Source organism: Mus musculus, chromosome 2 (assembly GCF_000001635.26).
Source record: "Mus musculus strain C57BL/6J chromosome 2, GRCm38.p6 C57BL/6J".
In the NCBI taxonomy this organism is placed as follows: Eukaryota; Metazoa; Chordata; class Mammalia; order Rodentia; family Muridae; genus Mus; species Mus musculus.
In genome coordinates, this window is record NC_000068.7 from 155391582 (window position 1) to 155416956 (window position 25375).

At 41.4% G+C, this 25375-nt stretch overlaps 1 protein-coding gene across 6 annotated transcripts in view; it reads right to left on the bottom strand.

Moving 5' to 3' along the window:
- Ncoa6 (nuclear receptor coactivator 6) overlaps positions 1–25375 on the bottom strand; it is an 83256-nt gene that overhangs the window by 926 nt on the left and 56955 nt on the right. For 4 of the 6 annotated variants that reach the window (NM_019825.3, XM_006499927.2, XM_011239708.3 and 1 more), the window contains 6 exons: positions 23231–24347; positions 19944–20065; positions 13894–16869; positions 11091–11159; positions 8074–8110; positions 4139–4290 (listed from right to left, as the gene is read on the bottom strand). In NM_019825.3, coding sequence (NP_062799.2) covers positions 4139–4290; positions 8074–8110; positions 11091–11159; positions 13894–16869; positions 19944–20065; positions 23231–24347 — 4473 coding nt within the window. The remainder of the gene's footprint in view (positions 1–4138; positions 4291–8073; positions 8111–11090; positions 11160–13893; positions 16870–19943; positions 20066–23230; positions 24348–25375) is intronic. The other 2 variants (NM_001242558.1, XM_011239709.2) reach the window with 1 other exon arrangement.

Here is a 25375-nt window from a genome sequence, read left to right on the forward strand (position 1 = left end):
TACCTAGCATGCATGAGGCCCTGAGCTCCATCTTCAGGACCCACACCCTCCAAACAGTAGTGAATACACACATGGAAGCTTTCACAACAGGAAACACCTTCCCTGAACCTGAGGGCTGCGTAGGTAGGAACTGAGTGATCTATACATAATAATGGTGACATAATAGGGAAAGACTGCTTCAATTCCCTTAATTTCCCTTGTACATATCAATGTCTCAAGTTTCTCTTTATCTCAATTTAAATGTTTATTCAAAACTTTTCCAGTCTTCTACGGCAGAGTACAGTAGTGCTCTCAAGTTCTGCAAATGTAAACATTTCTTTAATATCTCATTAACTGTATTGTATTCATGCTGCTACACAATAGGTATTTTAGTTTTAATAGTACAAAAGAATATTCTGCCAGGCAGTGGTGGCACACGCCTTTAATCCCAGCATTTGGGAGGCAGAGGCAGGAAGATTTCTGAGTTCGAGGCCAGCCTGGTCTACAAAGTGAGTTCCAGGACAGCCAGGGCTACACAGAGAAACCCTGTCTCGAAAAACCAAAAAACCCAAAACCCACCCCCCCCCAAAAAAAAAAGAAAAAGAAAAAGAAAAAGCATATTCTATCCTGGTAGGGTGGCACATGTCTTGCCATCATACCTGTTATCTCAGCATTTGGAAGGTACAGACAAGATGTCATCTTTGGTACATACATGGTCTTGAGCACAGCCTTGGGGCTATGAGATGTTATAAATAAGGAGAGCAAACTCCAAACCCAAACAATGTTTTTTATATACCTCTTGTGGAGGTAAAAAAATTGCTTCTCACATATTAATTCAAAAGATGAATCAGATTAAATTATTTGTGGATGGAATGAATTTTCTGATGCTACATTACCAGGTTCAGTGTTCTAAGAAAAACTGCCTTTCTTTAATAGTATTTTGAAGAAGCCAAGCCACCAGAAACAGATGAAAAAAAGCAAAAAATTTTACTGCTGTTAACTCTGGTCTTTGTCAGATATACCTATATGATTTTCTAAGATGGACCAATGTATTTCCAGGCTTCTGTTAGTAAAAACTCCAGTTTTTACTAATCCTTTCTTTCCTTTTTTTAAAGATTTATTTATTTCATGGATATGAGTACACTGTAGCTATCTTTAGACATATTAGACGAGGGCATCTGATCCGATTATAGATGATTGTGAGCCACCATGTGGTTGCTTGGAATTGAACTCAGGACCTCTGGAAGAGCAGTCAGTGCTCTTACCTGCTGAGCCATCTCTCCAGCCCCTCCCTCCACATGTTTTCTTACTGGGTGATCACTGCTTGTACCGTGTGGAGAGTATCTCCCAATATTCACAGATCAGGAAGGACGTTAATAATGGTAGTGTTTATGTCACACACAACTCTCCATAATCAAATACTTATTAATTTATACAAGATTTCACTCTGTAGTCCAGGCTACCTGGAAGTCACTACTAGTCTAGTCTGACCTCAGACTTGTGGTCCATTCTCCTACATCAGCCCCTCAAGTGCAGAGATTACAAGCATGGGTCACTATCCTGTCCCTATAATCAATTCTTAAGTTTGATTTTCACTGCAAGCAAACTTGTTATTTGGAGTGAAAATAACTGTACAGAAAGAAATAGATTTCTATATATTAAATAGGGTTTTATTTTGACATTGTTCATCCTTAGAAAAATATTTGGAGCCGGGCGTGGTGGCGCACACCTTTAATCCCAGCACTTGGGAGGCAGAGGCAGGCGGATTTATGAGTTCGAGGCCAGCCTGGTCTACAGAGTGAGTTCCAGGACAGCCAGGGCTACACAGAAAAACCCTGTCTCAAAAAACCAAAAAAAAAACCAAAAAAAAAAAAAAAAGAAAAAAGAAAAAAGAAAAAAGAAAAAAGAAAAAAAAAAAGAAAAATATTTGGGCTGAGGAGATGGCTCAGTTGGTGAAATGCTGGCAGGGCAAACATGACATCCTGAATTTGGATCCCCAGCAGCCACATGAAAAGCAATAGCAGTTGTGCATGTTTGTAATCTCAGTGCTTGGGAGGAAAAAACAGGCAGTTCCATGGAGCTCATTGGCTAGGGTCATCAGCAAGTTCCAGGTTTAATGATAGAATACTGTCTCAAAAAAATAAGGGGGAGAGTAGCTGATACCCAGCCTTGACATTTGGTTTCCACATGCATGCACACACATGTGCACATACCTGAAAGAACTCATGTGCACACATAAAAATATCTATCAACTAGGTCAACTTTAGAAACATCACCCTTATGTATTAAGAATCAAATAGTAGGTGGGTAAGGTGGTGCACATCTTTAATCCCAGCACTCAAGAGGTAAAGGCAGGAGGATTTCTCTGAGTTTGAGGGCAGTCTAAGTATTGAGTCCTGGAACAGCCAGTGACACACAGAAAGACTCCATCGAAAGAGAAAGAAAGAAAGAAAGAAAGAAAGAAAGAAAGAAAGAAAGAAAGAAAGAAAGAAAGAAAGAAAGGAAGGAAGGAAGGAAGGAAGGAAGGAAGGAAGGAAGGAAGGAAGGAAGGAAGGAAGGAAGAAAGAAAGAAAGAAAGAAAGAGAGAGAGAGAGAGGGAGAGGGAGAGAGAGAGAGAGAAGGGAGGGAGGGAGGGAGGAAGTAAGTAAGTAAAGAAAGAGTGATAGAAAGATCAGATGGTGGATCTGAGACTTAGATATGGCTGGAAAATGAGGTTCGGGAAGGAGGGTGAGTAGTGTCAGGTTTGACCCCCTTTTGTTCCAAGTCACTTAAAGGCACCCAGTGAACTGTAATACTGCCTTTGACGAAGAAAATCAATGTATGAGGCCCTCAGTAAAGGTGGTGATATATTTTTATGAAAAATGTCTTTTAGGTCCCAAAAGACTAAACTTTTGACAGACCTTACAGCAAAATCAATACCCCTGGAGGTCAGTTAAGATATTTACTTAACTTGCTATCCTACTGTGAACTCAGCATGTTTAAATATAACCTGCCCTTAAAAAACAATGTAACCAACCTTATTAAGCCTTGAATTTCCCATGCAACCAGCTTTTACAACCTAAGATAATGCAAAGCTTTAATTTTAAATTATGTACTTTTCTATGCCCCGGCCCAGAATATGTGTGTATGTGCACAGTGTGGTAATCGTTTGCTGAAAACAGCCAACAGGTTGAAAGCAACCCTAAAACAAATATCCACCATAATTGCAAACAGCTGCAGCTACAGGTTGACGATGTCGGTCTGCAGCCAGTAAGATGCCGCCTTCCCTTGTAAAACTCTGTGAAAGATTTCTGTAAAGAATCCCCTGTGTCTTTTCCATGTCATATTCCTGTGCCATTTGATAAATACAGAACAAAGTCCTTTGTTAAGGACAAGGACAACTAGTGGGGCACAGAGTCAGACTCACATAACAGATTGCAGATAAGCCAAAGACTATAGATAGAAGACACAGGGAGAGAAGTGGCAAACTCAAATTTGAGCGAACTCTTGGTGAAATTAACACAAGAGAAAGTGGCTTCATTTTCACTCTTTGACAACATTAACACAGTTTAGTGTTGAGGTTATCTTTAGTGCATTAACCAGTGCAAGTAAACAAGTGACTAAGGTTAGAAATTAAAAACAAAAACCTCTTTTGAAGACTGGTGGGAATGACGAGCAGTGTACCTTTATGCTATCATGAGATATAAATGTTTATTTTTAGAACAAGGTCTCCAGATGTAGTCCAGGGTGACCTAGAACATGGCCCAGAACCAAGTCAGGCTTTGAATATATGATCTTTCTGCCTCAGCCTCCTAAGTGTTGGGATTACAAGCATGTACTAAAATGCCTGGCTAAAATTTTGTTTTTCTTTCCTGGTGTTGTGACACAGGCCTTTAGTCCCAGCACTTGGGAGGCAGAAGCAGGTGGATCTCTATGAGTTTAAAGCCACATTTAGGTGCAAATATGAATTTAAAATGAGACCAACCTAGCATGTTCAGTTCTTTACTCTCCCAGCAGTGTCCATTGCTGTGTACACACACAGAAACACGTATGCTAACGAACTGACAGTGGACAAAGGACATCGAGGAAGAAGCACAGAGACTTGACAGGAACTTCTGGGATGAGGATCCTCTCCTATCTTAATGTCCCCATGACCAAACATCCAGGGCCCACTGCTAACCTTTAGTAGAGCTGGAGGCCGAAGCAGGTCGAGAGGATCTTTTTCGATGTCCATTTTCCACGCTCTCAGAAGCCATAGTTGGCTCCTCAGTTCGAGAGTTTCTTCGGCTCGTCAGGGTTTTGGACTTCTCAACTATCTCTTTTGGCTCACAGCTGACAGAGAAAAGTACCAAGTTTCCAAGAAGGTTAAGGGCATTAACACATATAAAAAGGGACTCTTTATGAACAGTTTCATTCAGAAAGTAGATTATTAGCAGCTATTCAAGCCCAGGGATTCAGCTCGGTCTAGCTAGTAAATATAAGGCCTGGGTTTGATTAAACAACAACAACAACAACAACAACAAACCAAGCCACAGTTATTTTAGATAGAAACAAAACAATGTTACTGAGAATTTAAAAATGAATCTGGCTTGTTACATTAGAAAAATAAAGTAAGAAAGCACAATGCTGGTGGAATTGTGGGAAAGCAGCTGAGAGCCATAAAGAACTGCAGCAGCCCCTCTCCAACCCTCACTGCTTTCCTAAGGTGAGAACAGGTCCCACTTCAAACATCACTTTGTCAAATGTTAGCTACAGAATGTATTTAATAGATGTTTGAAAGCTTCTACTAGCCCAAAATAATACCTAAAATCTGTATGTGGAGGTGCATACCTTTAATTCCAACATTTTAAGGGCAAAGGCAGGCTGATGATGCCTGTGAATTTGAGGTCAGCCTGGTCTACATAGTGAGTTAATAGTCCATCAAAGGTTACACAGAGAGACCCTGTCTCAAAAGAAATTATTATTTGGGGGTAGCTAGGAATATTTGAGTACATATTGGTATTAGATAATAACAGTAATTAAGTGATAAGAACACATTCATAATCCACTGCAGATAAACTGGATGCCCTGACTCCAACCCTAGAATTTTAGTAGAAAAAGGTATTTACTGATTGATTGATTGACTGATTGATTGATTGATTGATTGACAGGGTTCCTGCATGTAGCCCAAGCTGCCCTGGATCTCACAGAGATTCACTTGCCTCTGTCACCAGAGTGCTGGGATTAAAGATGTGTGCCACCACCACCCAGCCAGTATATAAAGATTTAAAATTGGCAATACTGTTGTTATTAAAGACACAGGGGCAAGTTTAGACAGATATAAAAATCTTAATAATAATAATGATTGGTTACTTAGTTATGGCACATCTATATGCAGTCTTAAAAATTATTTTGTGGGATTGGAAAGATGGCTTAGAGGTTAAGAGTACTGACTGCTCTTCCAGAGGTCCTGAGTTTGATTCCTAGCAACCACATGGTGGCTCACAACCATCTGCAATGGGATTTATCACCCTCTTCTGTGTGTTTGAAGAGAGCTACAGTGTACTTCTGTATATTAAATAAATAAAAATTTGTTTTGTGATAGATTACTTATGACACACTATTCTCGATAAATGAGTGAATAGTTTGACAACACATTTGGAATAGTACTTCCCTGTATATTCCGTAAACAAACCACAAGATGAGTCACTCTGCAATTCTCTAATGTTTCTTTTCTCTCTTTTTCTTTTTTGAGGTAAGGTCTCATGTAGTCTAGCTTCATACTGTTATATAGCTGAGCATAACCTTGAACTTTTAGTTCTCTGGCCTGTACCTCCCAAGTGCTGGGATTATAGGCATGCACTACCATTCCTAGGCTTAATTCTGATATGAATCTGAAAATCTCTTTAATAAACTTTTTACTATATCCATGGTTCAAAATACTTATTAAGATCACTTTTTAAAATCAGATTAAATGTGCTTGCAAGGCATAGAACTGAAATGTAATACAACAAAAGTTAAAGCCCATTTCTTCTGGGAAGTTTTGCCTGCCTCTCTCTCCCTGTGGACTTGTTTCTTCTCTTGGGTTCACAGTCTAAATATATGACTGTGACCTTGTAAAGCATCCATTGGATGCTCTAATAGGGGTTTTAAAGATTTATTTTGTTAATGTGTGTGGGTGTTTTGCCTGTATGTATGTCTGCACACATATGCATGCAGTGCCCTTAGAGGCCAGAAAAGGATGTTGGATCCTCTAGAACTGGAGTTACAGAGAGTTGAATCACCACCGTGCGGTGTTGGAAGAAACGTCAGTGCTCCTGACTGCTGAGCCTTCTCTTCAGCTCTGAATGTTCTCTTGTAATGTCTTGACCTTTCATGAGACTGTAAGTTCCTTAAAAGTACAAGTCAGGGTTTGATTATCAACTATCTCTACTTCACTGTTCACTCTTGCTGGAAGACCCTTTGTTAGTAACACTATGGTTGGGAATTGGGCCATAACTGTTCATTTATTACCTTATCTACCTCATATCAAACCACAAACCAAGAAAAGGCAGAGAGGCCAGACTGGAGCTAGGGTAGAATTATAAGTAAAGAAGTTTACATCACCTTTTAGAGATCCTAAGGATAGCTTTCTCTTCCAACTTAGAAAATAATTAACTTTTCTGAAGACAGTTCCTAACAGTGGACCCTTTTTCCTTTCCTTTCCTTTCCTTTCCTTTCCTTTCCTTTCCTTTCCTTTCCTTTCCTTTTTCTTTCTTCTCTCTCTCTCCCTCTCTCCCTCTCTCCCTCTCCCCCTCTCCCCCTCTCCCCCTCTCCCCCCCCTCCCTCTCCCTCTCCCTCTCCCTCTCCCCCTCTCCCTCTCCCTCTCCCTCTCCCTCTCCCTCTCCCTCTCCCTCTCTCTCTCTCTCTCTCTCTCTCTCTCTCTCTCTCTCTCTCTACCTATTTTGGTTTTTTGAGACAGGGTTTCTCTGTGTAGCCCTGGCTGTCTTGGAACTCACTCTGTAGACCAGGCTGGCCTCGAACTCAGAAATCCACCTGCCTCTCCCTCCCAAGTGCTGGGATTAAAGGCGTGCGCCACCAACGCCCGGCTATAGACCCTTTTTCTAGATAAATAGTTGGCATATATTTAAGAAACTCAAATGAAAAGTATTTGTTCAACTCAAATAAAAACAGATGGGTGGTTAATTGGAATAGCAGTGAATTTGGAATTAGATAATATGGGTCAAGTTGGAGCACCTGTGCATTTATCAGCTACAATATTTAACTCCTTGTTCTCTAGAGTGTAGAGTCTTATCTAAAAAAATCCCAACTTGTCTACTGTAATACATAGGTCAAATGTGAGGGTTCTGGTGTCAGAAAGAGATAGGTTGGAAACTCAATTTCACCATTTGCTGTATCTGTGACTCTGGGCAGTTTAGTTAAAGCTCTCTGACCTTTAGCTTTCTCATCGATATGATATGTTTTATTATCGTAATGGATAATGTAAAAAATAAAGTAAGGTAATACATCTAGAGAGTTCATAGCCCAGAGTATGGCAAGGAATAATATTCAAAAAAATGTTAGCTGATATTAAGAGCTGATATGAAGATTCAGTGAGAAATGATTTGTGAAGATACTTTACAACTAAATTTCTATATAAATATGAGATATTCATTAAAATGTTATTGCATTCCTTCACTAAAAAAAGGGTGATTTTTGGGAGATAAAACTCCTTTCTAGGGCTAGTGAGGTTAAAGCACAGATGTGCCTCATCTGTTTGGTTATATAGGATAGCACAGCTAACCAAACACACTGTGGGCTTGGGGTTACACCCTATCTACATGGCTTCCCCTCTTTGACCTTCCAGGATCAAACAACTATGCTCAGCAGATACATTTGAGTGGTAAAGGAGGTAACATCAACATGACACTCATCTCCTCACTGTGCTGAGTACATCATCAGTTTTTAAACAGTCATCAAGTTTCCTTAGGTGGAATGTTTCCCTGAGGAATGAGGACTCATAGGAGCTCTCTATGTGAGCAGTGAAAAGAAACTGGTGCCAGAGTACAGGAGAAGGACAAGGTGAGACGTTTAAAGACTGAGAAAGCTGATATCCTTCAAAGAAGCTTAGGCCAGGGTCATGCTAGGCCATCTTACCTTTGTCCAGAGGCTATGGCAGCATTTGCCTCAAGTTCTGTAAAAAAATACAAGGAGAGAATGAGATGTGGAAGCTGTGGTTCTATGTGTCCACAGGGAGAACAAGGAATCTACAGAATCCAGAATGCCACATTTATACTGACAGCTCTCCATGTCCTGCAGGAGTCTTATCCTGTGTGATATGGAGACAAAGGCGGCACTGACCCAACTTGGTTTGTTGGGGGGACTTACTTGGTTTATTTTTATTTATAGTCCACTGTGAAATAATCCTGTTTGGATCAACAAAACTAAATTCATATTGCCTGGCTCCGATTTCATCCAGTTAAGCCTCGGTTAGTGAAAGAAGCCTCTTCCTGTCATGTACAAGAGATTGTTTTCATTTCAAAAATAGCGCCACCCTTCTGCACTTTCTTTTTAAAGGCAAGTACCTTTAAATATAATATAATGTCTATTAAAGATTCATTTCCCCCCTTAACATTTTCACTGAACCTTAGAGGGCCCTGCTTTGAGATACTGCCCACAGACTAAATTATATTTCTTTCTGAGATACTTGATAGACCTCATCAACCACCAAGCACTGACCTAGAAACAACAGAAACAGTTTGTCTGGCAGACTGCATCAGTGAGCATCTCTGGGTTTATCATATACTTCTTTTCAGCATCAGAAATGAAATGAAATAAAAACAACAAAAAAACCCTTCTAATTCTATTAGTATACCTCTAGGTGGCTCTTTTACAAAGGTCAAAGGCCTTTCTCTACTGTAGTAGACAACCATGTCCCCTGCTGTGCCCTCCCTGGCCCTGTGCCTGTTTTCCTACTTAAAGAATTCAGTGCTTCAAACTGTCAGACAAAGCACATGGTTATCTTTTGAAGGCAGTTACTTGGCTTAATTTTTTTTAACCCCAACTTTTTCCTTTTTTCCCTCCCTCCCTTTCCTCCCTCCCTTTCCTCCCTCCCTCTCTCCCTCCCTCCCTCCCTCCCTCCCTCCCTCCCTCCCTCCCTCCCTCCCTCCCTCCCTCTCTCCCTCCCTCCCTCCCTCCCTCCCTCCCTCCCTCCCAGTGTATGGGCCTTATTTTGTAGCTCATGCTGTTGTGGAACTCACTATGCAGCCCAAGCTGAGGCTCAAACTCATATCAATCCTCCTGCCTCAGCTTAAGTGCTGAAAATACAGGGAATGAGCTACCATCCCTGCTGTAATTTCTTATTATCCATGCGTTCATATGTAAATTATTTGCCTTCTCAGGATTCAGTGCCTCATATGGAAAGTATAGCTGACTACGTTATCTGCTTTAGCATTGTGATTAAATTGAAATAAAACACTCGAGTTTTAGTACAGTACTTGGTACTTAATAATAACAATGCACCATCAACCATTACCATCTGTTACGCTGATGGTCACCTTGCACTTTTCATGTAAGGAGGCTGGTCCTTCACTGCAAAAGGCTCACAGTAGGGAATCCTTGCTTTTTGTCTTCTGCTTAGTTCCCAGAACTTCTTCCATAAAACCTGATGTAATACCACAAGAAACAGACACTAACTCCTTCTTGGGTCTTTACTTCCTTTCTGGGTCAGCTAGAGCATACAAATTCACCTAATATGTACTCAATTAATAACAATGTGGATGAACAGTCTAAGGTGCTCGATCAATAATAAAAAATAGTTCAATTAAAAAGAGGTGCTAACCTTGAAGAGCTTCACCCCCAGGCATCTCATTCTGCAGCACTCGCTTCCTGAACTCCCTGCGTAGCCTGCTCTGCCCTCAGAGTAGTGAACCTCTTGCCTCAGTCTCCTGAGTGCTAGCATTATTGACATGTGCTACAAAAGGCTACTCTGCTATTTTATTCTTAATTTTAATTAATAAATTATGTTTGTTTATTTTTGAGACAGTTTCTCTATGTAGCCATGGCTGTTCTGGACCTCACTATTTGAGGAGCCTGGCCTCAAATTCACAAACATTTGCCTGCTTCTGCCTTCTAAGTGCTGTGATAAAGGCATGTGCCACTAGACCTGGCTTGTATGCCCTTTTGAAAGAATCAAAGAAGTTGGTTTTGAGAACTTTTACACTAATTTCTGTAAGTGGAAGTTTCTAAGGTGTGTTTACACATAAACACATGTGAGATGTGCCATGTGCATTAGAGTGTCCAAAGAGAAGGCCACAAGATCCTCAAGATCCCCTGGAGTTGGAGTTATAGGCACCTATGAACCATCAGATGTAGGTGCCAGGAACTGATCTGGTCTTCTGAAAGAGCAGCAAGTGCTTTTACCTACTGAGTCATTAGCCCAAGCATACACCGTCAACGATATTCCAACTTCCTTTGGGAACCAGTCATACTTTCTTTTTTGTACTTTTAACAACCTTCTGTGACAAAGAACCAAGTAAAACTATGAAAATGTCTATGATACTCATTGGCTGCGGTGTCTGTTTTGCAAAGGCAGAAGTGCTCTTACTACCATCAAGGTACTTGTGTGTTTAGAGCTGACTCAGCATCTTACAGCAGCTATTATACTTGAGTTCTCCTTCTGGAAACACCATCGCTACTGCTGTTTACTAGGGCTATTTACAATATCTTGGTCAAGGGGAGAAATTCAGTCATGCATAAATGGCTAGGATGATTCACTGTAAGCAGAAGGGCTGGACTATGCTTCTACATCCACCATGATAATCCAACTACAGTTGGTACATTCATGCTTGTCACCCAGTAAGCAAGCATATGCGAACTACTTAGCAGCCAGCTGTGGCTAGCAGGATTATGGAACAAGGAAAACAACTCAGGGTAGGGTTGCAGACAATGAGCACAGAGATACCTTTCTTGAGTTCTCTGCTAACTCTACAAATATGAAAATGAACAAGCTGGTTGAGAAAAGTAACCAGAGTACTACACAGGTTCTGCCACACAATTGAAGCTGGCTTGGAAAACAAGTAGGTAAGACAGTTCGAGACTCTTACTCATGAGAACAGCACTGCCTCCTTCAATGTAACCCATCCCACTCCAAGATATTCTAAACAGTGCCTTACCTGGTCTAGCAACAGACCCTTGCAGTGCTGTGGCTGGAGTTTCCTTTGGGGCTAAATTCTGTGAAGGGGCTAAGGCAAGAAACAAACAAATAGGTCTTTTACTTTTTTTTATTTTTTTAAATCCCTAACTAAACTAGAAACAAAACCAGCATATTCTTAGAAGGCCATGCTTGCAGGCTTGAAGCTGATCTTCAATGTGTACTTAACAAAACAACTCCTCTAACCTTCAGCAGCAAGGATCTGCTCCTCCCTTTACACTAGAAAGAGCCAGGAAGGAGATGGCCACAAGAACAACTGCAGCCACAACTGTAGGACCAATTTCAGGTTCTGACTCTTTTGTTTCCGTGTGGTTTTCAGACAGGGTCTATCTCAGTTTCCTCAGCCTGGTCTGAAACTCTTGATCCTCCCACCCCAGTCTCCACAGTGCTGGGATTATAAGCATGTGCCACCACACTAGGCCTAATGGCTGTTTTCTTAAAAAGCTGAAAACTATATCTTAGTAAGCAAGCTAGCTTCTTTTAGAATGGCTATACCACTCATCTCAACATTTAAAAAAAAATTATGTAACCCCAGCAGAGATTCTACACACACTCCTTGATTACCAAAACACACAATTCTGTACTTTTCTATAGCAACTAGCAAGAGTGATGGGCATAAAACAGACAATAAATATATACTTAATAAATAAATCAATATAGTATTATTTACTTTTCTAACAAATAGCTATAAGAACTTTCTATAGGCAGCTCACCCTATTATGAAAGGTAAGACAGATACATACAGTGTACTCCACTATGATGTCATATGGAAAGAGACACATAAAATATAAAGTGCCATGGGAGTCCAAAGGAAAAGAATACTCTAGGCTGAAAATGTAAAGGAATATTTCAGGTAGAAATGTCAGCATGAGTCTTTGAAAGACAGAACAGACTTAGACCCTAGAACTAGAACACACGAGACACTCTGGAACACAACTTTATGGACTGTACAGTAAAGACTTAAGGCTTAAGTATGCCAGGGCTATCAAGGGTATGCCTTCCATCTTAACACTATAGCTTAAAATTCTTGATAAACTACAACAGTAAGTTTTACCCTTTGATGGAAACTGAATTTTGTAGATTTCTCTCTGCTTAGTAGCTTAATTGCTGGTTCATCTCCCTAAAACTTATGTTTCTCTACTATCAATTGTGATTCAAATAAAAATATTTTCTAATTATTTCATCATTATTCTCTTAGTATTAAAGGAAAAAGTTCCCTAGAAGGAAACAGAAATGGAAATATCAAGCATCAGAGAACATACTTAAGCCACACCAGTTCCTTCTGGTTTACACAAGGTCTCATGTAGCTTAGCTTGGCCTCAAACTCAAGTCTGTAGCCGAGAGTGGCTCTGCTCTCCATCTTACCTCCTCTCCCACGTGCTGCATGTGTGCACCACCATGCTCAGCTTTCTTTTTAATTCTTATAGTCACCTACATCAACAAAATTCAACCTTGAAACACAGAGCCGTCCCCAGCAAAGTCTCTCTCTCGTAGGGACATTGAACTCTTTGCAGGTCTTCACCCCTTCTTGTATCTCTTTAGGTAAGAGGGAGAAAGAAGGGACGGAACCTTTCTAGAGCTATGTCTGGGGCAGTAAGCTGGCACTTGATATTCAAGTTCTCTCACTGAATCCTACATATCCTGGGTGGTAAAATTATAATCTCCACTTTACAGGTGAAGTACGAGGAACTCACCAGACTGTAACTGGCAACCAGTGGAGCTAAAATTTGAACTCTGATCATAACCTGAAGCTGGTATCCTTTCTGCTCCTCCTCCTAATTGGTAGGCACTCAAAGTATTTTAGCTGCATAAATAAAAGAGGTATTATTAGCTGGCTTAGATACTGCAGAGGCCCCTAGCTATGACTAACTTATCTCTAGGTATGTGGAGCTTCTGCACTACTTGAGCCATACAGGAGAAAGGAGGTATAAAGACACCTGTTTCCAGTACTAACCACTGACCTAGTGCACAAGAAATAACTTGAACTAGATGTCCACTAATGCAGTTTACTAAGAGGCCATGTCCAAAGGAAACAGGCAATAACACTTAAACCATATTACCGTATTTTAGGTTCTGTGCTAAGCATGTGCTAAGCATTCATTACCTCACTGAAATCTTGTGACTATGACTGTCTCCACATTACAAAGGAGGAAGTGAGACTTGTCCCAGCCCATTGAGCTGGCAAATACTGCAAGTCTATCTGACTTTTCCCCACTCAGATCTTCCTTTGCTTATCATGAAATCTGGTTTTCTGGTAAGCTTTTCTGGAGCAGTCCAAACAGAAAGGCCCCTGAGTTAGCATACAGTGAGAACAAGGCAAGAAGTACAATGGGAGGGGCATAAAGAAGTTGTTGTTCACACTCAAGGGATGATGCCAGGCCAGAGACATAAAAGAGTATAGGCTCAACAAATATTAGACATTTCTGAGCTTCAATCTTTTCACCCACAGGAAGGAATAAGACTATATCAATGGTTGGTATAAAGATGATGTGAGATAGTATGTATGAAAATGCTTTTTAAAACTGAGGAACATATATACACATGAAAATGAAACATGAATCAGTTCAGAAGCCAGGAAAGAACCATGTTAATGAATATAAACTGAACATGGCATTTAAAAGCATATTTTTCAATGTACTTTCAGTAAGTAAATCTACAACTGCCATTTTTCTTCTTTTAAGTAGAAAAGGGCTGTGCTTTCTCTCTTGTGGGACAGGCCAGCAAAAACCTGACATGAGGAGCTGATGCCAAGCTCAAGTACATACCTATGCTGGGTAGAAGCTCTGGATGGGATCCCACCTTCTCCTCCACTAGGCCACCTGCAAGTGGCTCAGATGTTACGCCACCATGATTGCCTTTTGTGGTTGGCGCTGTGGAGATGAGCTCAGAGGGTACCAATGTGGTTACTATTGAGCGTACACTGGTGGGAAGAGCACCGCCAGGTAAGATGGGTCCTGTTGAGGTGGAGCTTGGGCCCATGGGGCTAGAGGTCATTTTTAGTAGAGTGGGTGCTGAGGGTGTTGGGGTTTTACTGTCCAGCTCTGTGGAGCACTGCTCTGTTCCCATTAGCCCAGGAGTTGTGATCTCTAGCCCTGGGCCTTCAGTCTCTCCATCTGCACCATATTGTTCTTCCCCTTTCTCCAGAGAGCCTGTAACTTTCTTACAAGCCTTGGTCAGCAAAATCTGGCCAATTTTGTCCACTTTTCCTTTGCCCTTACTGGATGAGACTGGGCTTCGACGATTGGCAGAGGAGCCTGGACTATTGGTCAAAAGGGGAGAAACTACTGTGGTTGGCTGTGAAGGAGGCAGAGTGCTCTGGTCTGCTGAGGTGTTCGTCTGAGGACTAGCCTCATCTGGATTTAATTCTTTTACTTGCTGGACAGAAGGATTAGGAGCGACAACTGGAGAGGATGTACAAGGAGGGGAAGGCAGCTGAACAGGAGTGGCTCGTGAGCTAAGGACCAATGGCCGACCTGTCTGTATATTTGGAGCAGGACTACTGGAGGGGACATTAGGTGTTACAGGAGCTGAAGAAAATTTTATGTTCTGAGGTATGTGTAAAGGTCCAACAACTGCGACAGAGGGAGGCATCAGGCCACTGTTGGTTGTCAATGGGGTTGCAGGAATTGTGCTTGGCTGTGATCCTTTCATAACCTGAATTATTGAAGATGAGTTGATAAAGACAGGTGTAATGAACTGAGGCCGGGCATTAGACTGAGCAGCTGACTGTCCTTCAGAAACCATAACTTTGTTACCCACGTTGGGCATTGTGACGACTGTTGACATCAATGCAGACTGCAAGTGAGTTGGCAGGGCTGCTGATGTGTTAGATGAAGTGGTGATGGGGTTGGAAGTAACAAATACAGTTATTTGGTTTGGAGGTAAGGGAGTAGAAATGGAGGAAGAGCTGACGGGTCTTGACATTACTGGAGGGATGCTTGGTGCAGTGTTAGAGCTGACCTCACTCAATTCTGAACGCGCAAGTGTTGAGCACGGCTCACTACTGTGAGGTGAGCTTAAAGAAGTAGAGGGTTCTTTAGAAGGCGGATCCTGCAGTGTGGGAATGACAGATGCTTTTCTAAGGTCCTCTCCTGAAACTACTGGAGGTGTTACTTCCAGATCTGTAAGCCCAGGGGGTTTAATGGTCACATTAGGAGCTCCAGAGTTGTCAAGAAGTTGGCTTAATGATGTTGGTGCTTCTCTCATGGCAGGAGACATCAAATTTTTGTTCTCTTCAACACTGGGGAGTTTGTTAGGATCCAATGGTTGCCCATCCTTTTTGGATTGATCTTCAGGGACAGCCATTTTAGCTTCTTGGGTAGGGACTACTTTCAGCTCAGTGTTTACCTGCTCCTTCCTACCCTGGGCATTCTGGCAGTCACTGTCCTGAGGAATATTCACACTCTCCTTGTTATCCTCAAGGACAGTCCCCATTGCAGGCACAGGCACCGTGGGATTCTGAGGATTAAGCCCAGTATTGTTAGGAAAGCTTCCAGGTAAAGGGGGATTGGCAAGTGGAGTGGGACCAACCAACACATTTCTAGGCAGCTCCATGTTCTGCAACATGGTTGTGCTTGTTTGAGAAGCCAGAGTAAGTTTAGGAGCTTTTGAGTTTTGCCTTCCAGGACTTGGGGTAGTTTTCCTACTGGACCCAGGACTCGACCTGCGACTGTTGCTTGGACTTGCCCGTTTTGTTGTTCCAGGATTAGACTGTTTTCCAGAATTCACCACCACAGAATCTAATTTATGAGCTTGTGGGGCAGCAAAGTTAGGAGGATTAGTTATAGTAAGATTTGAAGGTGCTTGCCCAATGGCCTTCAGAGTTGTTGGATTTAAGCCCTGTTGATCAAAGCCCCTATTTAAATTTGGCCTGGGAGGTAAAGGAATATTAATCTGTGGAGGGAAGAGTCCTGCTATGGAAGCATTGAGTCTCTCTGGAGATAGACTGATTTCTGAAGGTTCTGTGCTGGGAGGGCGGTTGTTGGGTGTCTGAGGATAATAGGGTCTGGGGCTGGCTCTGTTTGGTGTTTTAGGCCTAGATGTCTGGGTTGGAGCAGCCACATTTGGAAAGTGGTGGCCATGGGAACTAGGCAAGGAATTTACAGGAGGTTGCTGGGGAGTTGCACCTTGAGTTGCTGAAAGGGGAGATGGTCCAGGTTTGGGTCCTGTCATCATTAATTGATTCTGAGAAACTACTAAATGTGAGGGCATGTTATTTGGGCCTCCTGCAACAGATGGTACTTCACTGCCACTAGCTTCAGGAAGTGAGGACATCTCTCCTAGCGGTGAGCTAGAAGAATTCTGTGGGTTCTCCTGGTATACCATTTTCCTTGAATTACTTCCCATAGGAGTATTCACAGACATCGGCATTCTCTGTTTATCAGGTGATGGTGGCACAGAGGCAGGTCCTTGCAAACCAACCATGACAGGTACATTGCCACTCTGCTGCACGGGCATTCTCTGGGAGTCTGGGTTCAGAGGACCCCGTGGAGGATGGACATTTTGGGAGACTGGAAGCCTAATGGATTTAGGATCTTGCTGCATCATGAGCATCATCATCATTTGTTGTTGCTGCTGCTGCTGCTGGGACTGTGGCTGACTAGGTGGTGGTGGCTGCTGCTGCTGAGGCAGTTGTGGTTGTGGCTGCTGCTGTGGTGGCTGTGGTGGGGGTGCGACATGCTGCATGAGCTGAGGAGGCATCTGCGGTAGTGGCCTCTGTTCAACTGGTTGTGTAGGATAACCTAAAACAAGCCCCCCAAAAATCAGGGAAGTTAGATTTTTCAGTGAGAAAACTTTGCTACCTTTAGAGTATAGCTAAGCAGTACTCATAGGTAGCAGACTGTGTACAAACAGCTCAGGCATGCTGCTCCCAGGACAGCCCCTCATTATTTGACACAAGCAAGGGAGGGGGGCACACTGCTTAAGGAAGCAAAAAGCAAAGCATTAAGAACATGAAGCAAGCCCCTTGGTGTTTAGGCTGCAAATGAAGCATTCCTGTATTAAGACTATGCTACGCACTATAAATGGTTGGATCTACTAGATGAACATATAAAGAGAGAAACTATCAACAGTAAGTGGCTGGCTGCCCAGCATTTAGGTCTCATGTAGAAATAATCAGTAATTCACTGTGCATATAAAAAACACATTTAAGAAATCGCTTTTTCTCGGAGCAGAGGACTTGTTTTTCTCAAGACTTGATTTTGATGCAAACAGCCTTTTTATTCCTTCAGTGAAATTAAATATATAATTCTATGATTGAGTTCTTTTAAAAAGGATTTCAATTAGTCTGGTCCATGGTTTCCATATATTATGCTGTATCCTTTGGGCTTGATCCTCTGAAGAAAACTAAATGACCTATACTGCTCCTAAGTGTGTATCAATTTAATAAACAGAGGAGCAATGGGGCTGATTACTATGGTGAAAATAAAATAAAGTACTCAAGTTTTTGTGCATATTCATCTCCATGTTCCGTCATATAGAGAAGTCTTTATTTGGAAAAGTATTTTCTATGAATCAACAACTGAAGAATAAGTAAGCCAGAAGCACAGACCTCAGGAGTAAAAAATAATTTTGGGACAAAACCTCTGAGGACAATGCCTTCTAAATTTGCAGAAGGCATCCTCATACATGATTCCCTTTTTTGTGATGGTATATGCGAATTTCTGAACAAAAACCTTACACAATCAGCATAAGAGAAGAATCAAATTAAGCCAAGAATAAAGGTGGTTTAGTGTGGAAAGTGGAAACATGGGATGTGATTCCATAATTATATTTATTCAACTGTTACATGAAAAATAACTTGGAAGTTTTACAGAAAATGTAAGAACACAAATAACTAGCTCTGGCAGCTGGAAGAAATTCTGGATCAAGATTTTTTTCAGAGCAGCTACCAAATGCTTTGGCCAGACTCTGTGCTTAACAGAGTTACTGTCTTCTAGTCAAAGATTTCCATGGTACCAACGAGCAGAATCCAGTTCTGAAGTTGTTTTTGATTTGTTTGTTTATCTTTTGTTTTTTGGTGACAGGAAATAGCCCAGGATGGCCTTAAACTCATTAGGTAGCTGAGGATGAACTTGAACTGCTAACCCTGCTGCCTCCACCCTGCAAATGCTGGGAATACAGTTTTGAAGGTTTTCTTTAAAATCCTTTTGTTTTGTTTTAGGTCCGAGTCACTTGTTGATACTTATAAATTTGGCATTCCAACAGGTCAAACGTAACAGGTTCTTATATACTTTGGGGTTCCAACATTAAGAAAAGTGTAATTTTTGGAAAAGTTCGTTTGTGTCAGGGTGCTAGCACAGATGCCTCTCAGATCTTTAAATGAGTTTATCAGACAGCATAGTAAATACAAAGACAAGTAATAGGATGACAAGGCAGCCTCTCAAAAGCAAGAGCTAAAGGCTCAGCTGTTACAAAGGGTCCAGAAGCTGGAGGAATCAGTCCGAAGGGGCTTAGTGCTAAGAAGACAGACTGGGATAGATGGCTGAGAGGAAAGCCAGGTACACACAGTAACTATATGTATTAGTCAAGGGGTACAAAGCCTTGATGCCTTTAGGGGCCAGGCAGATAGTAAAGAGAGAAGTAGACTGCATAGGACAGCAGGGTCCTGCAGACACTGCCCGCCCAACTGCACAGCAGTCACCTATTTCTACAGTCAATTAAACTCAGGGATTTATTTAGACACCACTAGCGATTCAAATCTGTTAAAGGTCAAATTGAGCCTCAGGTTCCCAGTTTGCAGAAAGGAGGCAATAAATGTTTGAAAGAACTCTTTAATCCACGCAAGAGTTATGCCTGAGATAAGAGGATACCTCCCTTCCTGCTCACAATGTCTTCTGAACGTACTCACCCAGGACTGGAGACTAGTAGCTTCAACAGTGCTATTGGCTCACTAGAGATGACTGTAGTATGCTAAGCAATTTGTAATAAATAACATCAAGTCTTGACATCATGATGATGTACTTTTGAAACATATAAATTTATAAATTAAAAGCAGATAAAAGGTTAACTCTAAAAAATAATGTCACTTTCATTAATATGCCAAAGAATAGGTGAAATTACTTAAGAGGAAGAAACAAAGCATTAATTCTCTATATCTATAGGAGAGGGCTTGTGAAACTTTGACTTGAATTCTGGAATAAAGTTATAAGTCATTGTTTAGACCAAGAAAAAAAATGGGTGCAGAGAAATTGTGATATCTGGTCTTGGTGCCATGATACCTGGGTTGGAAAGAATCAATTTCTGATTTTTATAAAACCATGCTCTTTAACATTGAAAAGATAACATTTTATAATCAGTGAAGGGGCTTCAATACTATTGAAACTATTCATTTTAAGCTATTGAGCTGACAGTAATCACATGATTATTGCTTATGTTTTAAAGAGTCAGAATAAATTTTCTTTTACTAAAAAAGTCATCTTGCTTTAAGTCCTAGCAGTAGTTCTCTGCTTTGAAAACGTCTCAGGAAGTAAGAACTGCAGACAAGCAGGATACAGTGAGTAGATCTCTGTACTATCATATTTTATTTTGATGGCAACTAAAACTACAATGCTGACCAAAAAAGGCACTTTGCACTAAGTCTGGTTTGAGGACTAATGAAGAAGACAGTTTAAGCACGTCTGCATGTGTGTGCATTTACATGTACCTATGGACATTATATTTAAGTATTTACTTAACCAATGCAGTGCTTGCACAGTATATTCCTGAAGCAGTCTAGTTAGTAGACAGAGAGCATTATTGTTTGACGGAAGGAAAGAAGCCTTGTAAAGGTGTATATGCAGTGCAAAGTTTATAATTTTAGCTAGTATCTTATTACCTGGTGGCCGGTTTGAAAAGTCTGGCAGTTTGGGGCCTGTGGTGTCCAAGTTGATTCCTTGTTCTCCAGGTAATGACTGTTGATCAACTTCCTCTAGACCAGTTGGACGATTATCTGGGGTGCTAAAACACAAGTAGCACAGATTGAGTAAGCTGTATAAGGAACACAGGAATCTAGTGCAACCTCTTCCTACTTTAAACAACAACAATGTGTTTATATATTGCTCTTACCATTATTTGTATCTTTCTAGTCTGGATTCTTACTAGTGACATAAGAGTAACCTGGCCATTTCATTAAACCTTACAGTTCATTTAATCTTAGCAGTGTCCTTACTCAGTGTCACTCTCTAATTCCTGATACTATGTTTTATATAATGACCTTTGATGTTAGCTTGAGCAGGACTCTGAGCTTCCAGTACTCTGCAGTGTCACTCCTGTGATACCGACTCCAGTGTAGCTATTAATGCAACCCAGATGCCAGGGATTCAGCAGCCTAAGGTAACTTTACATGTCTGCCAACTGGATGGAGACGGTACTCAAACAATAAAGGTGGAAAATACCACAACAAAGCTACTTAGCTTTGCTGTGGAACGAAGACTTGGAGACATTAACCATTGGATTCTTTCTGTAACTTAGAATTCTAGTGGGAAGCCGGGCGTGGTGGCACACGCCTTTAATTCCAGCACTCGGGAGGCAGAGGCAGGCAGATTTCTGAGTTCGAGACCAGCCTGGTCTACAAACTGAGTTCCAGGACAGCCAGGGCTATACAGAGAAACCCTGTCTCAAAAAAACAACCAACCAAACAAACAAACAAAAACCAAAAAATAAAAAATAAAAAAAGAATTCTAGTGGGAAAGAAAAAAATGAAAACATTCTTTTTTTCCTACTCATGCCCACATTTTTGAGGATCCAGTGTGCTTATATTCCTCATTTGGTTTATTTTTTATTCCCATTTGTATCTTCCTTTCCTAAACTAATTTCCCTTTGATTTGATTATGGTCACCCCCTTGTAAACAGTATTTTGTCCCATAACACTCTGTATAGTTTTATAAACCATCAAATTCCTTTAAAAAACAGCACCAGCAGCAGCAGCATAAGACTGGAGAGATGGCTCAGAGGTTATGAGCTATAGCTGCTCTTCCAGAGGATCCAGGTTCAATTCCTAGCATCACCATGGCAGCTCATAACCACCTGTCACTGTAGATCCAGGAGACCTGACACTCTTATCTAGCCTCCGGTAGCATCAGATACAGAAGCATGTGGTGTACAGACACACGCAGCCAAAATACCCACACATAAACAATAAGAGACCCCCCCCCAAGCATTTAACAGGTCCTAAGGACAACCAAATCACTATGCCAATTTGTTCCTTATATAACTTTCCAGTTATTTCAAATTATAAATGAAGATTTTGTGGTATCCTTCACTTAAAAATTTTTTATAGCTAAAACAATGAAAGAAACACTAATAGTCTAAGACAGGTTTCATGGTAAGATAATGGTAGAACTGGAGGTAGGTTAGCTTCCTCCTAAGCCTCTCTTTCTTAGGAGCCCTGCCTGATGCTGTTTAAGACCCTTTTAGAAGTGTGTTGAATCAACAATTCACCAGAAGGCTGGTGAAGACAGCAAAAACATACTAATGGCAAATGAATAAGTATAATTTTATTTCTAGCATACTGAGGGGAATAAGATAATTACTACCATAAAAAATGTTATTTAGGGCTGGTGAAATGGCTCAGTGGGTAAGAGCACCCGACTGCTCTTCCGAAGGTCCAGAGTTCAAATCCCAGCAACCACATGGTGGCTCACAACCATCCGTAACAAGATCTGACTTCCTCTTCTGGTGTGTCTGAAGACAGCTACAGTGTACTTACATATAATAATAAATAAAAATCTTTAAAAAAAATGTTATTTAGACAGGTTAATAGGGCTGGAGAGATGGATCAGTGGTTAAGAGCACTGGCTGTTCTTCCAGAGGTAGCTCACAGCCATCTGTAATGGGATCCGATGCCCTCTTCTGGTGTGTCTGAGACAGCTGCAGTGCACTCACATTAGGGGTAGGGGTGGGGTGGGGTAAGCCAGACAACTTGATAACAGCAAGAATTTAACTGAGGTATAAGGAAAATAAGTCTGAATTCAGGAAAATATATGCTGTTAATATATAGTGACTGACGTTTAATATTTAAGACTCAAGAAGTAGCAAGTTACTGTGATAGACTAAAACCAAAGCACGTTGTAGAAAAGCCTGGATAAAGGCAGCTGGAGTTAGTTTGAACATTTAAGCTCATTTAGACAAAGCTCCCCTGTTGGAGTTTTCTTTCTGTCTCTAGTTCCCCCATTCCATCTTTCCCCTTCTCTCTGAGGTCTCCCTAGGTAGCTCAAGCTAGGCTCCTGTCTCAGCTCCCTGAGTGTTGAGATAACAAGTGTGAGCCACCATAATTGGCCTAGCAATTTATCTCAAACTGTTTTGTAGTCACCAGTCACTAGTCCCTGTTGATAATGTCTCTGAACTCATTTTAATGATTAAAGACTGAAAATCTACCACAAACACTTAGCCAAAAATCAGAAACATAACTTAATATGTAGTTTTAGGATATGAAACATAATTGTTAATTATCCTTCCTGTTGTGTTTTATGAAAGAGCTCCTCTGGGGAACTTTTACATAAGGGAAACTGATTGAAGCTTTTAGGGACGGTAAGAGATTTTTAGAGAAAAAGCACACATGTAAAAATTTTTTCCCCTATTGGCTAGATGCAGGGTGTCTTCACGATCAGTTTTGCTTCAGCAAACACATTCCCCGAATACCCCAACAGCCAGCATAACATTCAAGTCTGTGCTCTATAGAATGGCAGTGGGATATCACTGGTCACTTTTCAGGCTAAGGGAGTAGTGCACACCTTTAATCCCAGCACTCAAGAGACAGAGGCAGACAGATCTCCTGTGACTTTGAGACCAACCTGTCTACAGAGTGAGTTGCAGGACAGCCAAGGCTACACAGTGAAATCCTGTCTTAAAAACAAAACAAAGGGCTGAAGAGATGGCTCAGTGGTTCAGAGCACTGACTGCTCTTCCAGAGGTCCTGAGTTCAGTTTCCAGCACCCACATGGTGGCTCACAACCATCTGTAATGGGATCCGATGCCTTCTTCTAGTATGTCTGAAGACAGCTATATATAGTGTACTCATATACATAAAATAAATAATAAATCTTAAACAAAACAAAAATCTGTCAACAAATATCCACACAGAAACAACTGAGTCACATTTGAGGTAAACTGATCATAACTTACTTTAGATCTTGGTGACAATTTTTCTTCTTCCGAGGCGGTTTCTTCTTCTTCGGTTTATTTGCATTGGTATTATTTTGTTTATTGTTTACACCAAAATGGCCTGCAGAAATGTCACTCTGTAGTAAGTTGACCAACAATGGGCTCGTTAACGTTACATCTTTATTGACGGGAAAGCCTGGATTTTGACCACAAGACATCTGACTTCCATTGGGTGCACCACCAAATGGTGCATTGAAAGACACTCCATGGCCCGAGAAGTGGCTTCCCGAAGCACTGTTTCCCTGCATGCTCTGCACATGTGGGGGGACCATGCTGGCTTGCTGCATGCTGACATCAGGCATCATCTGAGACAGGTTGACATCATTATTTGCTGTGGTAACTGGATCATTATGTTGCTGGGCCATGTGTGGACTGGGTCCTGGTGGCCGCAGAACCTGCCCCTGAATCCCCATAACCTGAGATGGACTGTTGTTCACAGGTCCTTGCTGAGGCAGCATCTGTCCTGACATCTGTCCTGTGAATTGCACCATGTTTCCTTGCATATTCGGAGTTGGTCCCCTCATTATTTGTGCTGGTCCCGGCATGACATTGGATTGGTTCTGAGAGTTAAATTGCGCCTTATTCCCCTGCATCTGATTGGTCATTATTTGCTCTATCATTGGGTTCTGCTGGAGCAAAACTTGCCCCTGAGGCCCCATCATCTGGTTATGTGGTGCCATCATTTGTGGGCCCTGCTGGGGAAGCATCTGCTTGGGTGGGGTCATCCTTTGGGGTGAAGGTCCAAGATTTTGGTTTTGAGCGTTCACCATCATCTGGCCCTGTGGCATAAGCTGGGCCCTTGAAAGGATCATAGGATTTTGAGGGTTCAAAGTTCCTTGTTGCTGGGCCATTTGGCCCTGTGAGGGCACAATCTGTTGGTGCATGCCCATCAGCTGAGATGGTGGGCCTTGCTGGGGCTGGCCTTGCATGTTGCCCAGGGTCACCTGAGGAACCCCAGAGCTACCAGCCTGCTGGTTGTTTATGTTGCCATGAATTCCCATGAGGCTGGGTTGCATCATATTTGGTGGCCCGTGAGACACCTGCATCTGGTTTTGAGGAGGACCAGCTCCTTGACCACCTTAAGAAACAAAACCAAAGAACAAAAAATTATCATCATATTAAGGTACTCCAATTACATTACTTAGAAAGGCACCTATCATACATATACATAATAACCAACATAAATGCACATGTTTAACACACTTTCTGTGAGTATTTTAGACTCTGGAGGTATGATATAGGGTGGGGGTAATTGCTTACATTTTCATACACTAAGAAAAACATGTCTTTATTTTACATAGTAACTTAAAGACAACATTAGAAAATAAAGTTTACTTTCATATTAAATGAAGTATTATCAGTTTTATAGCATAGTTTGTAACTACCTTACTGTGAATAAAACTTAAAAACCATCATGGGCTAGAAAATGAGCCTCATTATGAGTAAACAAGGGAAACAAAGAATGTACCAGTGTCCTCTAGAAAAAACTCAGGAACACAGAAAAGACATTTCAAAAATGCTTCTTTGAAAAGTAATTATGCCTTTCAAAGACTATGTGTGTGAGATCTGGATGCTGTGCTTTAAAGAAGATAGTTACAGTATAGCCTAAGGACAGGGTACCTCTGCTTAAGAGACCTAGAAACAGGAAGATGCTGAAAGTTTAGTGATCCTACTCTGTGACAGTCCCTACTGGACCATATGGGACTTGTTCTAAGTTCTCTTTCAACCAAAGGCACTGTTGGTACTGTCTGGCCAGATGAATTGTTTATTGTTAGAGCCTTGGAATTTTCCTATAGCTACTTGCTTTATCTCCAAATCTTACTGTGGCATTGAACATCGAACCCACAACCTTCTATATACTTAGAATGAAGTCTACTGGAGTTAAATTCACAATCTACCCCACCCACTTCAACTGAGAAACCATCTGGCTTATTTTGTCTGTTCTGTTGCGACAGGACATCGATATTAGCAGGCTGCTCTGAAACTGTGTGCTCCACTGCCTTGAACTGTACCACTATGCTTGACTTGAAAGTTTTCTCAGCTGGGCATAGTGGCCGATGTCTGTAATGCTAGCACCTGGAAAGCTGAGGCAATAGAACTGTCATA